Genomic DNA, 14,425 nt, shown 5'->3' on the forward strand with positions numbered 1-14,425 from the left:
CCCCCCCCACACACACACAGACACTATCTCACCCCTGCTTTGCACCAGCTGGACCTCTCGTGATGATGTAATCGTGGCTCCAGTGTGTGTCACCGAACACATTGGCTGATGTTCCTGGGGAACGTGCATCTGAATGTTATTTGAACACAGCGGGACCATGCCGACCTGTAACATCTGTGCTGCTGTTAATCCACAGTGTTACTCCTCAGAACATCTTGAAGGGGGGTTTACATTGTACTCTCTCTACACTGATGCCAGTGATTCAGAGATTGATTAATCAGTTAAAACAAGCTGGACCAATTAATCATCAACTCAAGTCATCAAGTCTTTTATCAAGCTACCTTTAAAGTGTAAATTCACCTCCTAAATGCACTCACTGCATAATTTCCTCTGATTATAATACTACACAGTGGTTGCGAGAAAAACAATGTCAACGCTAACACCAGCATTGATGTGTTTCATCACAGTACGATCATATCATTTAGTTTGCAGCCTAAAAAAAACATGTCCATAGTCATTTGCATATAAAAGGATTTGACAGCAAAAGTGCAGCTTGCTGAAGAAACTTTTCGTCTGCTTTTGAAGTCTCAAAAGCAGACAATATAACTGTGACGATATAATCTCTTACCTCTGACACTCATAATAACACAACATTCACCCGATGGTCTCCTCTGTTTCAAAGCCTAATGAGTCCACACTTTAAATGCGTGACGGTAGCGCTTAACAAGAAGCCACATGAAGTACTTTAGTTAACAAGCAACGAGTTTAGAACTAAGCAGACGCAAGCGGCTAATTACCAACAAAGTTCTTCTTTGATCAAAAACTTTGTGATTGATACAAGTCACTTGAGAACAGACTGCTGTTATGTTAATAAACCAGGATGTAATGACAAGTCTATACATATCTGTTAATCTGCATACGTAACGCTGTAATTCACTCATGTGGATTGTTCTTGATTCATTCAAAAACAAGGTGCTACTTGAGCACAAAAGATCTTTATTGATCTTGAAAACAGTATAGTTTCTTCTGTTTGTTAGACTGGTGATTTGTTTGTGTGCACACTGGGCCTAGAAGCTGATACAACTGAACATCATTGCTCTTCATGTTATTTCGAGGAATGTGTATGTGGATCTGTGATTAAAGGACCTTGAATGTTGATTGAGTGAGCCGGTGCAGTATGTACTTATTCATGGAGGCGCTGAGGAACGGTGACAGTGAGAGCTACTTAGGGGACATGTTTGCTATTGTTGATCACAGTCTGCATGTTCTTTACACTAATGCCACTAACGATTCTCATTGCATCAAAGTTATTGCTCCTGTTACAAACGAGGAGATGTGAGAACTCACTTCAGCACGAGAGCACACACACGCACACCTGAGACTAATTATGCTGCTGACCACTAATCTTACATGGAACTGCCAACAACAACAACTACTACTTAGTTTCATGAACAAAAAAACAAAACAAAAACAAGGGCTGACCAGATTCAAGTGCACCCCTTCCAGTAAGCCGCTTGTCTGTGGCATTTCGTGAGGTCTGGCGGCAGTGTGCCTTGATCTGTTCTTCCTAAAAATAGCTTGATCCCACGCCCAGGCAGAGGAAATGGGACCCCACAGAGATTAATGCTTAAGTGATCCACGGACACCTTCTTAAATTTATGACCTGCTGAGTGGCTTGTATTTTACCATTATACGCTAGTAGAATTTGATCACACTGCTTTGATGTTAAGCAACGTGGAGTTTGAGAAAGTTTGAGAGGGAAGGAAAGAGAGGAGAAGACGCTGGTGGATGATGATGGGTGAGCAGTGGGAGGAAGTAATGAGGTGCTGGAGGAGGAAGCGTAGTTTGTTTGTCTGCAGAGAGAGACAGAAAGGGAGAGAGAGGGAAAGAATCACCTTGTCAGGCTACGTGTGCTGGCTCACGAGTTGTTTGCAGTTGTTGTTTTTTTTGTCCTTCCTTCTCCTCCCTTCCCTTCTACCCCTCCCCTCTGCTCTTGCTGCTGTGAAACAAACAAGTCCAGAGCAGCGCTAGTGTGGGGAATACATGCACATGTCAGGGAGGAGAGAAAGCATGGAGGACAACTGTAGAGAGAATAAGAGAGGGAGGGGGGGGAGAGAGGGAGGGGTGAAGGATTCCAATGGGTGGAAGACGAGGCGGAGCCAAACCGTCCCTCCTCTCAGACACACACGCACACGCACACATACACACGTACACACACGCACACGCAGTCAAAGACAGATGGGCGAATGTTTTCGCCACAGTAGCAGCCAATCGGGAGCAGGGCCCAGCCCCCTGTCTCAGGGCTGGGCCGGTCCGTGGGAGTGTGTGTGTTTCGCTCAACTTAAAGAGTGTTGTTTCACAAGGCTGGTCACCCGTCGTTGAGCGCTCTTTTGTATTTCCAACCTTTTTCTCTCATGGTTGTGCAGACGTTCAGGATGAAGATCCAGGAGTCGCCCGTCACTTGTGACACGGGGAGGGCCGGCGGAGAGGTGCGAGGCTCGGACCCGGACCGCGAGAGCTGCGAGGACGTGCCTCGGCTGGACCTGACAGCGCTCACCGAGGAAAACAACTGGGGAGGTAATTGCTTTAGGGCCGTCCAGCTGTCGTTTACACGCGTAGATTGCTTCTCTCGCATGTGATACTTTACTTCTAAATAGGCTCAATGCTGTTTGCAATACACACCGTTTCACACAAACATGCTCGGACGACCCCAGCTCTGCACATGGGTGTCTGGGTAGCAGCTGCACACCTCCTGCTGCCTCTCCTCCTCCTCCTGCTTAAGTCCTCTAGCAACCTATATCTGGCGGAGAAACACACTGGAGACGTGCTTGTTTGCCTGGCTGGGGAGATAAGGCAGTGCTGCAGACAGTTTGTTGAGTTGTTGCTGTTGAATTAGACCACATGTGAATCTTGAATTCATCTTTCAAGAGAAAATATGAAGGTTTTGAAAGTTTAGAGCTCCTCTTGTGTTTGTATTTAAAGAGCAAACAGTGTTTTTATTTTTTTTTTTTTTTTACCAGGATGTCTCAGTTAGTTGGGAATTTCTTTCACTGAAATGTTTCCAGACTGCTGCTGCTGCTGTAATTCCCAGTCAGAAATCAATCATTAAATGGGAAGTTGATTGGTGATAACAGTATACCAGATGGCCGTCTGTAGAAACGTGGCTTGCATTCGGAGAGTTTACTTATCCAAGTTTCATTTTATTTGTCTGTTTAAATTTGACATAGTGCATGTTTGCTCTGTCACTCCAGGAATTTGTGATGGTGATTTGGCATTCAACAGCAGCTTTTGTATGCATGTTATTACCGTGTTTATTTATGCAGAGGTGTTGGCGTTTGTGCAGAAAGGAAATCGTGCGCGATTGCACTAGTGCACTGAGAATAATGATTGTTTAGCTCGGACGTTGCGACACGGCGGAGGTGGGGTGGAGGTATCTGCGTTGAGCAGCCACTGGAATGATAGCCAACAGGTCCATGTCTTACAGTGACATACAGTTAAAGGGCATGTTGGCACATGGTTTAACATCTCTCCGCTGCAAACGTTGGTCTTTACTCCCACTTACCACCTCCACTGTTTCCTGTCTGATGTGGCAGTCGGAGAAAAAAAAATAAATAAATCTCTCAACTTTACCAGCCTCATGGTTGGAGCTTGCATGTTTCGTGGAGCTCTCTAGTGGCCAAATGTGATACGTGAAAAACAACAGAGGTCTGTGAGAGCTTGCTGTTGTTGTTGTTGTTGCTGTGCAGCACGAGCATGTCAAGTAAATAAATATTGTGCCTGAGCCAACTAACTGTTGAATCGGTACCGTACAAAAGTGTGGTGTTAGTTGGTTAAGCTCTCTTGAGTCTGTGCACGGTGTCCCTCATTGTGCTTGCTTGGAAATAAAAAATTAAATTAGCTTGAAGGAGGACGTAGTAGAGGGCAGCTTTGCGCAGTTTCTTCAGGGCATTTATAATCCAGATGGCTGTATTTTGCGCTGATATTATGAAGACATTTTGTAGTAGATCACTTGCCTGTTGTTTTTTTTAGTTTTGTCTTTTTGCCTCTTGTTGAATCTCCTTCCTGTACATTCTGTCCTGAATGCATAGCTGAGTTTGTGGCAGCGAGGGCGCCAGAGTGAGCCTGCATGATTGGCTGTGACAGGCTGTTCATACATACAGCTTCTCCTTTAGGTGCATGAGATGGCAAACGGATCAGGTCCTGTGAAGCATGAGGGCGAGGAGGGCTTGCTATTTGCACCAACTGCAATTGTGTAAAATGTATTGTGCAAAGTTTTAACTTTTTTTTTTTTTTTTTTTTTTCTGTGTTGCTGGCATGTTTATTCTTCACGAAGGAGAACCAAAGAGGGATTTATGTTGTGGCAAAACGAGCCAGCCTGAATAAACGGTTAATAAAGCTGTGTAATGGTTCTGTTAGGGGATGTGTACTTACTGTACAGAACAATGCAATACAGTACAAATGGGCTTGCGGGTGGGTGAGTCCATTAGGCAATGGTGTGAGGCCTTTGTCCCAGTACACTTTGTGCCAGCGCCTGTCATGATGACCTGATATTTACCGCTGCTCTGTCCTTGTCTGTCTGCCAGCGATTGTGGAAAGATGTTAACAGGCATTTCAACAGGAAGAGACAAGAATCTGTAGCTCATGTGTCTCGTTAATTAAGGTTTAGGGAGAGGTTTGTTATTTTGATTTCCCATATTAACTGCAGCAAGAAGGGTGCATGCTGGTCCTTTCTTTGCTTTCATTCCTTCATCTTGTCCTTTACTTCTTCCCTCTTTTCTTCTTCTAGATTCTCCGTTCTTTAACACCCCTTTCCTTGATTTCAAAACCATTTTTCATCCAAGTTGTTGTGATGGTAAGTGTTGTGTTACATCACCTCCAGAGAGAAAGAAAGAAACACAAAGATGTCTGAATGACCTTTTCCATGGCATGGCAATATGCTTGAATGATCTGGAACATTGTGGCGAGCGTCACACACACACACACACACACACACACACACACACACAGCAACCTTTAGTGAAATGGCAAACTGGCATGTTTTTTGTTTCATTAGTCTAGTTAATCCTGAACCATCAGCGAGCGGTTGATTTAAAGGATTAATTTCAAATGCCATGGAGCCTCAGTGACCAGCTACACCGCTCTGCACTCTGAGCCAGATAATAGACCTCAAACGAAGACATTCTGTGTGATTTAGAGTTTCGCCTGCCGCTGTGAGCGAGCGCTAACATGCCAGAGAGTTGCTACTTTGTAAACTGCACGTACCTAAAACTACAGGAGGACCCGCGGGACCAGAGCTGGAATTTGAGCCAAGTTGCTTCTCGCACGGCCCAACTCACCCAAGCTAAGAAAAATAAATGATGTGCAGTTTTAGACTGTCCATACATATTTTCTCGTGTGTTTTCTGACACTTTTGAATTTATATGTATATTTCTAGAGTCTCTTGATACCTGATGTTACAGGTCCCACCTTTTCCACGAAATCTACATTATTGTTCCTGCTGAGTTTCATGTTTTGATATAGTTTCCACAGAGTTTTCCCCTTCTTATTATAACAGAGAGCTGTGATATTTCCCAGTCTAGTCTTTTTCTCATGAAAGCTCGTACAGATGCTGACGAAGTTTATCTCTCACCATGCAGAGTGGAAACTAAAACACTAACTCATCACTGTACCTCTCAACAGGGGTCGCGTCCTGACATTATCCCACAGAGAGCCAGGCATTATTAATAGCCTGGGGATTGTCAGGGGTATCTGCGTGGCTATTTTCACCAGACATAATTATTACCTGAGTGAAGACTGGGACCAGGGGATGAACGGAGAGAGGGAGGGTGGGCGTGTCTCACCCGCAGTTTCAAAACAACATCTGTGACCATCGAGGCCCAGAGGAAGTTTTTTTTTTGTCCCTTCACGGTTTTAGAGAGAGCAGCATCATCATGTCCAGTGACTTTCACGTCGCCAGATAGGGTCCAAAAAGATTTTAGCAGGGAAAGAAATGAGCTTATAGTGTATTGGAAGAGAATAAGTGCTGATCTTTGGAAAATGAACATATTGTTGGACCTTCTCAGAACATTTTGAGCCATCTTGTATGTTACTTAGTCTTAAAACAGGGTTATAGCAGGAAGGAAAATACCCTCCTTTCCTTTAAACACATTTTCCACTGTTGGCAAAGAGCAATCTAGATTAGAGCTGCAACAATTATTTGATTCCTTAATTAGCAAAAAAAAATTTCAAGCAAGAAAATCAGACATTACTAATTTCAGCTTCTCAACTGTGTGGATTTTTCTGCTTGTCTTTGTCTCATGTGATAAAGAATTCATAGCTTTGTGTTTGAGACTCTTGGTCGGACAAATCAAGCCATTTGTGAACATAATCAGGTATTTAAAAACAGCAAATACATTATCTATTTGGCAGTTTTTGTTGTTGTAGCTCAACCTTATGAGTTTTAGTTCTTACATTTCATTTGTAACTAGTTATAACGGATTTAAAATGACTCTGATTCAATAAGCAGATATGATACTTGACTTAGAGTTCATAAAATGCTTTTGAGACCATGTTTTATTCTGTTATTCTGTAGCTACAGAGCTTTTGGGCATAATATGATAAATCTGCTTTCCAAAATCAGTGAAGTATGTTGTGTTTGCATCCTCTCTTTGACAGCAGAGCAATCAAAGTGGCACATTTTAACACAAAGCCTGTTTGTTTTTGTGTTCGTCAGAGCCGATCCCAGCGCACTCGCAAATGCAGAGGGAGAGCATGGACCGTGAGGAAGCCCGACTGTCTCCTCACGCTGGGGGGCGCCTGATCCGCCAGCTCCTGGAAGAGGACAGCGACCCGATGCTGTCACCTCGCTTCTATGCCCACGGACAGTGCCAGCAGTACCTGGACGACACTGAAGTGCCTCCCTCGCCGCCCAACACACACTCGTTTGCCAGGTAAAACACTTGGCGCATGTTCTTTCGTGTAGAGGCAAGTAGGACGGAGCTGTCGGTGAAATTAACATTATTGCATCTCTGCAGTCGCAGACGGAGTTCGTCTCTTGGCTCCTGCGACGATGAGAAAGAGGAGTTGACGTCCGCTCAGCTCACAAAGAGGATCCATGTGCTGAGGAAGAAGATCCACAGGTTTGAGGAGAGGTTTGAAGAGGAGCGTAAATACAGGGTAGGTCCAAGGGTTTCATTTATCACATAGAAAATAAGAAAATCTCATTTTTACAAACCTTTAACAAGGGCTTTGACTATCCGAGGAGACTCCTATGACTCGTTGAAATTGATTATAAATAGAGAATTAAGGTCTGTGACTGTTTTTTTTTTAAAAATTGCCTCATAAAAAGGCTAATAATACCACAAAGAGCTCTACTTGAGATTTATTGTCAATATAGTTACGTCACCTGAACAGTAATTAGAGCTACTGCTGCTTCATTGTGAAAGAGAATCTGTTCTCATCAGTTCTTTTGCTTTTTTTTGCTTTTTTCCATCCAGCCCTCCCACAGTGATAAAGCTGGAAACCCAGAGGTTATGAGATGGGTCAATGAACTGTCTAAGCTTCGTAAGGAGCTAAAAGGTAAGACAAAGACACGAAAAGCCCTACACTGTAGTGGGATGAAACTCAAATCAAAGCTCATTAATATTCTCCTGCCCCTATCCTCAACAGAAAGCAAGCTGATGAAGTCGGAGGAAGACCTGCCGCCTCTGACCCGCCAGCGCAGCAACACGCTGCCCAAAAGCTTCGGCTCTCAGCTGGAGAAGAAACCCCAGCAGGAGAAAGTGCCGAAGCCTCCGGTGGAAAGCAGCCTGGAGACGATTTTGAAGAAGCTGCAGGAGAAGAGAGAGGAAGTGAGCCGTCCAGAGGACATCAAGGTTAGACCGTGACCGCGATACACTCTCACAAGGACAACAAAATAAACAAAATACAGATATATTCGACAAATTTAAAAGCAGGCGTACACAGAGTGAATCCAGATCAGGTTCTGATGTTTCAATTCATGTTCCCGGCTGACAGGATATGACACGGGAGCAGATCGGAGCGGAGAAAGTCGCCCTTCAGAAAGCTCTTCTCTACTACGAGGGCATACACGGTCGACCAGTAAGTCCTCCTTTGAATACACAAACGCACAGACACAAACCAAACTGTATATCAAATCTCCTGCCAGCCATGAGAAAAGCTTGTTTACCACTTCATCGTGACCCAGATTGCAAGTCAAGGGTGAATAATGTCTCAAGCCAGAGCGCGTTCGTCATGATTAGCTTTCACAGTGTGTGTCTGTTCTCTATAAATGAGGGATGGATATTATTCTTTTTGTTCCTTTTATATCTTTATTGGTCACAACTTGTGCTGTTAGTCACAGGAGCTTCAACCACATTTACGGGACAAATGAAGCTGTAAAAACTGAACTGTAAAGAAGCTGACACACTTTTTTTTTTTTTTTTTGATGTCAGACCGAAATCCAATTGGAATAATTGTGGCGTCTAATCCCTGCTAGTTTTGTTGTATATCAGGAAGTGCAGCTGGCCTTTCTGTCACCTCCTCACGCTGTGTTGTTCCTCGGTGGTTTGTGGTTAACGACCTTCACGCTCTGGAGAACAGGCTGAGGAGTTGTTCGCCGTCTGGGTTAGCTTGTCATTTTGTGTTATGTTTAATGCTGTAGCTAATTAGTTAGAGTAGGACAGAGAGAAGCGAATGCTGGGCTAACAAGGTGTCCCTCTCCTTTGCTGCTTCAGGTCACCAAGAGCGAGAGGCAAATCATGAAGCCCCTGTACGACAGATATCGTCTGGTGAAGCAGATCCTGTGCAGAGCCTCGACCATCCCCGTCATTGTAAGTACCACATCTTAACCTCCCTTCCTTTTCTTTCTTGTTCTCCACAGTAGCCCATTTGTCCTGCGGCTCTTTGACGAGCGAGCGGCAAAGATCACCCCATTGTCAAAGCATCTGTAGACACTTTAATCCCAGCTCATGTTGGCTTCGGTGCCGGCTGTGGGAACTGGTGGCAGCCGTGCTGCAGACGTGTTATCCACCTTTCTAAGTCCAGCTTTGGCAGCTCATTGAATCCCTCGGTTCGTAAAGCAGCTCATAGGTGGCGGATTGAGTTCACAGGAAATGACATCATGAACAGCTGAGTGCAGGAGAGGGTCAGACTCTATAAAAACATTCAACTTTACTATGATATGAGGACTTGTTTGCTCTAAGAAACTACACTTAGTGTTGTTAATGCTACTCTGTTGCATTAATAGTTGCATAAAATATAGATGAGTGTTGTTTGTTTACTCAACAATTTAATAACTAGTTCTATTATATAAGATATGATTATCATTATATATATATATATATATATATATATATATATATATCTGTTATATAATGCACTACCTTTAATCCCCATCCTGCAAATTGGGACCACTGACAGCATTTTTATTATACTGGAACAATTTTCCATCTTTTAACCCCACAAGCTCCTCTTTTTTTGTCTCTTTTTTTACCTAAAATAAATACTATAAAAAAGAAAGGTAACTCTGGAGTTTACTCTCAAAAAGTCAATCTACTCAATCAAATGTACAGAGGCACAAACATGGTAAAAATATGTTTTTTTCCTGCCTATTGAAAAAAAAAAAAAGTAAAAAATGTCATGTTCATTTTATTTTACTTTCACACAAGAAATAAGCAGCTGAGCTGTTGTGGTATTTGGATCTTGAAGTGGTTCACACAGAGAGAATCGTGGTGTTAGAAGTGGTTGCGACCCTAAATACGTTCACTAACCCTGAATCCTGGCACATATTGAAGGCGCTGTTTGTGAAGACTAATTCGAATTATTGTCATTTGGACCTCCTATGGAAAATAAAGTGGTGATTTAGACATAGAGTTTGGTAAAAACATGAAGGACGCATGGCGTTTTCTCACGGCCTTGCTGCAAACACCAGCGCGAGCGTCTCAGCGTGGTTAACGCCTCCTTCTTAACCGTCACCACAGGGCTCTCCTTCCAGCAAGCGCAGAGGTCCCCTCCTTCAGCCCATTATCGAGGGCGAAACCGCACTCTTCTTCGATGATATCAAGGTGAAGAGCTGCTGCTGCTTGAACAATCAGCCGCCAGCTCCAATGCCCCGCCTCCCTCCTACCCCTCATATAACTCAACCATTCACCCCTCTAATGAACCTGATTGCTGCCTGTTGATTGGGCGGTTGCCTGTTTCCTGTCACCAGCTCCTGTAGAGACGTTGAATCAGTAGCTGCCTGGAACTGTTGTTTGAACTGCCCTGTGATTTTTGAGCAGTACATGTTGTGTTTTAAAGGATTATTCTGGTTTATTACAACCTGGGGTCTTATTTTTACAGTTTTGGCCATCATTTCTACTAGTGATAATATCTGCTGAGATCTAGTTACACACGATAGTTTAAAAGAAGTCTGATGGGGCAAGATACATGAGCAGTCAGACAGAATTGAAACAAACCTCCTAGTCAGTCAAACGTAATTTGAAAAAGAAAACTAAAATGTATGACCCAGGATACCTGTTTACCAAAACATTCGTCACAGAGAGCTGTGAATGAGGGTTCATTAACCAATATTATAAACCCAAAAAGGTTGTTTAGACCACTGATTCCTAACCACGAGAATTTGTTCCCCGGGGGGTACTTCTGCCATTTTCGGTGGTTGCATGGGAATATTGTTTGCCTAATTTGGAAGAATTATGATTTGATAAAAAAATATATACACATATTTGTGTTTGTACGGAAAACAAACGGCAACAAGTAGGATTGCAAAGTGGTTCAGTGTATTTATTGTCCCAATAACCAGTGCAGCTGAGATGACGCCTGCACAGAACACACCTGCAGTTGAAACACCTGAACACCTACGTGTCACCAACATAATCTACATACAAAAACATTGTAAAATGATCCCATCTTATATTACTAACACTGTTAAGTAAGATCCAATAAGTTAAAGCAATGGAAACTACTCGTTGAGACATTCCAGATTCATTTTTGACCTTGTTTACAACTGATTATCTGACAGTTAGTGTCATGTTCCCTGATCTCAGTAATGACTTTGATGTTATGATAACCATAAGAAATGATGGTAAAAGCTACAATAGTAAGACCCACGTTGTAATAAAGCACAATGATTCTTTTTAAAAGAAAACGGTAATCAAGAACTAAATCTTTGTGCTCTGCGTATTTTGCTGGCTGTAGTTGCGTCAGGACTTTAGGTTGGTTCTCGGTGGACTGTGTGCATTCTAGTTGACTGCCTTCATTAACTCCATCCACACATACTAATGGATATCGACATGGATCACAATCGAGGTCCATGGAAGTGCATTGTGCTGCTGTACCGTGATGATTTATAAGCACTGGTGACTAACCCTGCACGACCCTCATGCACTGTGGTGTTTGAGTCTGGAAGCCGGCCAACAGCATCGTTTTTTTTTTAGATGCCACAGCACGACTTGGCCTTTATGTCCCCCGGCCACCGAATGACCTCTTTATGTTTCTGCAGGAGGAGGAGGACGGCTCAGAGGACGAGGGAGACTCAAAGACGCAGTTCACCATGACCGTCCGACCGGAGCTTAGCGTGCTCGGCTTCCTGGACCACATGGATGAGGAAGGGGACGGTTTCATTTCACCTGTGGACGAACTATCAGCCTCTAAGAGCATGACGGACATGAGGCTGTCCAACCTGCACTCCGCCACCATGTAAGTTACTGGAAGAAAAAAAAGACATTCAAGACTGTTCTCACATAACAGTGATGGCACGTTTACACAAGGAATGTATTTAAAGTACAATTTTGAGGCACTTTACTTCATTATTTCCATTTAATGCTACTTTATACTTCTATCCCTCAACATTTCAGAGGCAAATATTGTACTTTTTATCCCATTACATTTATTTGACAGCTGTAGTTACCAGTTACTTTTAAGAGTAAGAATTTACAGTAAAAAAAACAAAATATATATATATTATTTTATGAAACACATTGTAGAAGCAAAATTAATATTTTCAGACAGAAAAAGCAAAGACTAGAGAAAAAAATCACAAAATTACTACAGAGTTTTGTATCAGAACTTTGTTATTTCGTCTTCTCTACCATATCAATCATCTCACAACCATGCAGATTTGTCTTGCGATCCCTTTAGCGGACTTGACCACTAGGTTGAACCACTGAAATTGACCTAATTGTATATTAAGAAGTTAAAACTAGCTCCTCCTCCAGTAGCTCCCAGAGTAAAACACTGCTTACACATTGATGCATCAGTATTCACAATCTATTATTGTCTTAAATAATAATATATCACTTGCAGGATGAGTTCTTTTACTTTTGATAATTTAAGTATATTTAGCAAAATAAATGTTCTGTCCTTTTTAAGTAGTACTTTGCTTTTTTTTTTCTTTTTTTTTTAAACCTGTAATCAAGTATTTCCACATTAGCAAAGGATTTGAGAGCTTCTTCCACCACTGCTTTATAAACCCTTCAACAAATTGAAATATTCTTGTCCAAGATATTTAAATATTTCTACTCTTTTTCCTACAGGCAGGAACTCGTGGAGCAACTCCAAGAGACCCGAGAGGAGAAGAAGAGACTCCGCAAGAACCTGAAAGAGTTTGAGGACCAGTTCTTCAGACAAAACGGAAGGTAAAAGATTACATAAGAGAAATGGAGAGGGCGTAATTAAAAGACATTCACATAATTTACTTTTCACTGTTGAACCGTTCCCATTTCTGAATGTTTGTTGTCTTGTTCCCATAGAAATGTGCAGAAGGAGGACCGCTCCCCTTTGGCAGACGAGTACAACGAATACAAGCATGTTAAAGCCAAACTGCGGCTGCTGGAAGTCCTCATCAGCAAAAGAGACTCGACTAAGTTAATCTGAGACAACAACATAAAAAGACTCTAAAAGGACTTCAGAGAGACAATCAAACACATCTCACCCTGAAAATATCTGATTTTCCCGCTGCCATCTGTGCAGCTCGTGTTTCTGGCTCAGGGGAAACTGTTCGCCTGTTAATCCGTTCTGTGGAGCTCAGCTGGGTTTTCCCTCCGGACCCCGCAGAGAGTCGCCGACTCGTGACGGATTCAAAGCGTCACAAAGTCACCTGCTTCACCTGAGAAGTTCCCTTCCAACAAACACCTCACCTTGATAAGACGACGTTTCTCGAGACGCACGCAAATATAGTGAATCACACTTTTACTGCTCATAATTTATTTCTATCCTTTTGAATGTTTTTATTGGAATGGAAATCAGTTATTTTTCTGACGCTTTGCTGTAGAAGTCTTAAAGAAAAACCGTGTAAGTAAAATAATAGATATGAAATTATTGCTATTTTGAAAGAAGGATTTTTGCGATCAAGATGTATGTGTATTTTTGTAAGGGAGACTTTAGTATTTGTTTAACTTCAATCAGCTTAAGAGTATTCAGTAAATTAATAGCTTTCTCTTATTTCCGTTCTGACCATATATCTGAAATAATTTTAAATCGAGTATTTGCTCACTAAAAGAAGTGTTTTTTAATTTCAATACAACCCAAAGACAGTGACTCAGAGTACAAACTACAAACCAAAATAGTTCATACTCAATAAAACACCTACTTTTACTTACTTATAAATAATTTTTGTGATCACTGGTACCTACTTAGGCATTTGACTGTATATTTTATATATTGACATGTTTTTCCCCCCATTTACTTCCTGTCAAATAAGCTATTTCTTGTCTTGAAATCACTGTTATGTTTTTGCTCACATTGATAGACATAGACAAACGTTTGTGAGGCGACTCTGGAGGACAGCTAAAAGCTGTTTTTTTACAGCGGTGTGTGTTTCCTTCTCGTCCTCTTCAGAGCGTGTTTGGTTCTTTTGTAAATATGGATCACTTGTGTATGTTTACATTTCTGTGAGCGAGTACATTTTTCCTTTCCTTCTCCAAAATGGATGATTTATCAGTGTGAATTTCGTTTTTACTGAATGTAAACACTGGCAAGGCTTAAATGAATTTTGAGTGTGTACATTTTAGTACATAAATTGTATTTGTATTTTGTATATGTGAATGAAATCATATTTTTAAAGAGTTTTTGGGCGGTGTGGATTTCTTTCGAGTGTCTCCGTTGATGTGGAGATGTTTAGGTGAAAAAAATTAATGTGCAGTAAATAACCATTTTAGTGCTGCAAATAACAATTACTTTCATTTATTCATCTGCCAATTATTTTCTTGATTAACCAACCTTTAGTTTGTTTTATAAAGTAAGGAAATAGTGAAAAATGGCAAAGAGCCAAAAGTATTTAGTTTACAATTATATAAGACAGAGAAAAGCAGGAACTCATTAGAGAGGTTTACATTTTGTTTGAAAAATTATTTAAACAATCAATTATTTAAAAAAGGTTAATTTATTGATGATGCCAATTTAAAAGATAATACAGAAAGTAAGTAGACACAATGAGCTCCTAAGCTAA

The 14,425-nt window shown here is 41.7% G+C and overlaps 1 protein-coding gene across 2 annotated transcripts in view; it reads left to right on the forward strand.

The window, feature by feature from the left end:
* fam13a (family with sequence similarity 13 member A) overlaps positions 1-14,342 on the forward strand; it is a 52,447-nt gene extending 38,105 nt beyond the window's left edge. The window contains exons 15-25 of one of the 2 annotated variants that reach the window (XM_031863392.1): positions 2,427-2,577; positions 6,713-6,929; positions 7,014-7,155; positions 7,476-7,557; positions 7,648-7,853; positions 7,996-8,079; positions 8,715-8,810; positions 9,960-10,043; positions 11,480-11,676; positions 12,513-12,614; positions 12,729-14,342. In XM_031863392.1, the coding sequence (XP_031719252.1) occupies positions 2,427-2,577; positions 6,713-6,929; positions 7,014-7,155; positions 7,476-7,557; positions 7,648-7,853; positions 7,996-8,079; positions 8,715-8,810; positions 9,960-10,043; positions 11,480-11,676; positions 12,513-12,614; positions 12,729-12,852 (1,485 nt within the window). In that variant the 3' untranslated portion in view covers positions 12,853-14,342. The remainder of the gene's footprint in view (positions 1-2,426; positions 2,578-6,712; positions 6,930-7,013; positions 7,156-7,475; positions 7,558-7,647; positions 7,854-7,995; positions 8,080-8,714; positions 8,811-9,959; positions 10,044-11,479; positions 11,677-12,512; positions 12,615-12,728) is intronic. The other variant, XM_031863393.1, reaches the window with a different exon arrangement.
* The last annotated feature ends 83 nt before the right edge of the window (positions 14,343-14,425 follow it).

The sequence above is a fragment of the Anarrhichthys ocellatus genome, unplaced genomic scaffold (assembly GCF_004355925.1).
Source record: "Anarrhichthys ocellatus isolate YVR2014 unplaced genomic scaffold, GSC_Weel_1.0 scaffold28, whole genome shotgun sequence".
Taxonomy (NCBI): domain Eukaryota; kingdom Metazoa; phylum Chordata; class Actinopteri; order Perciformes; family Anarhichadidae; genus Anarrhichthys; species Anarrhichthys ocellatus.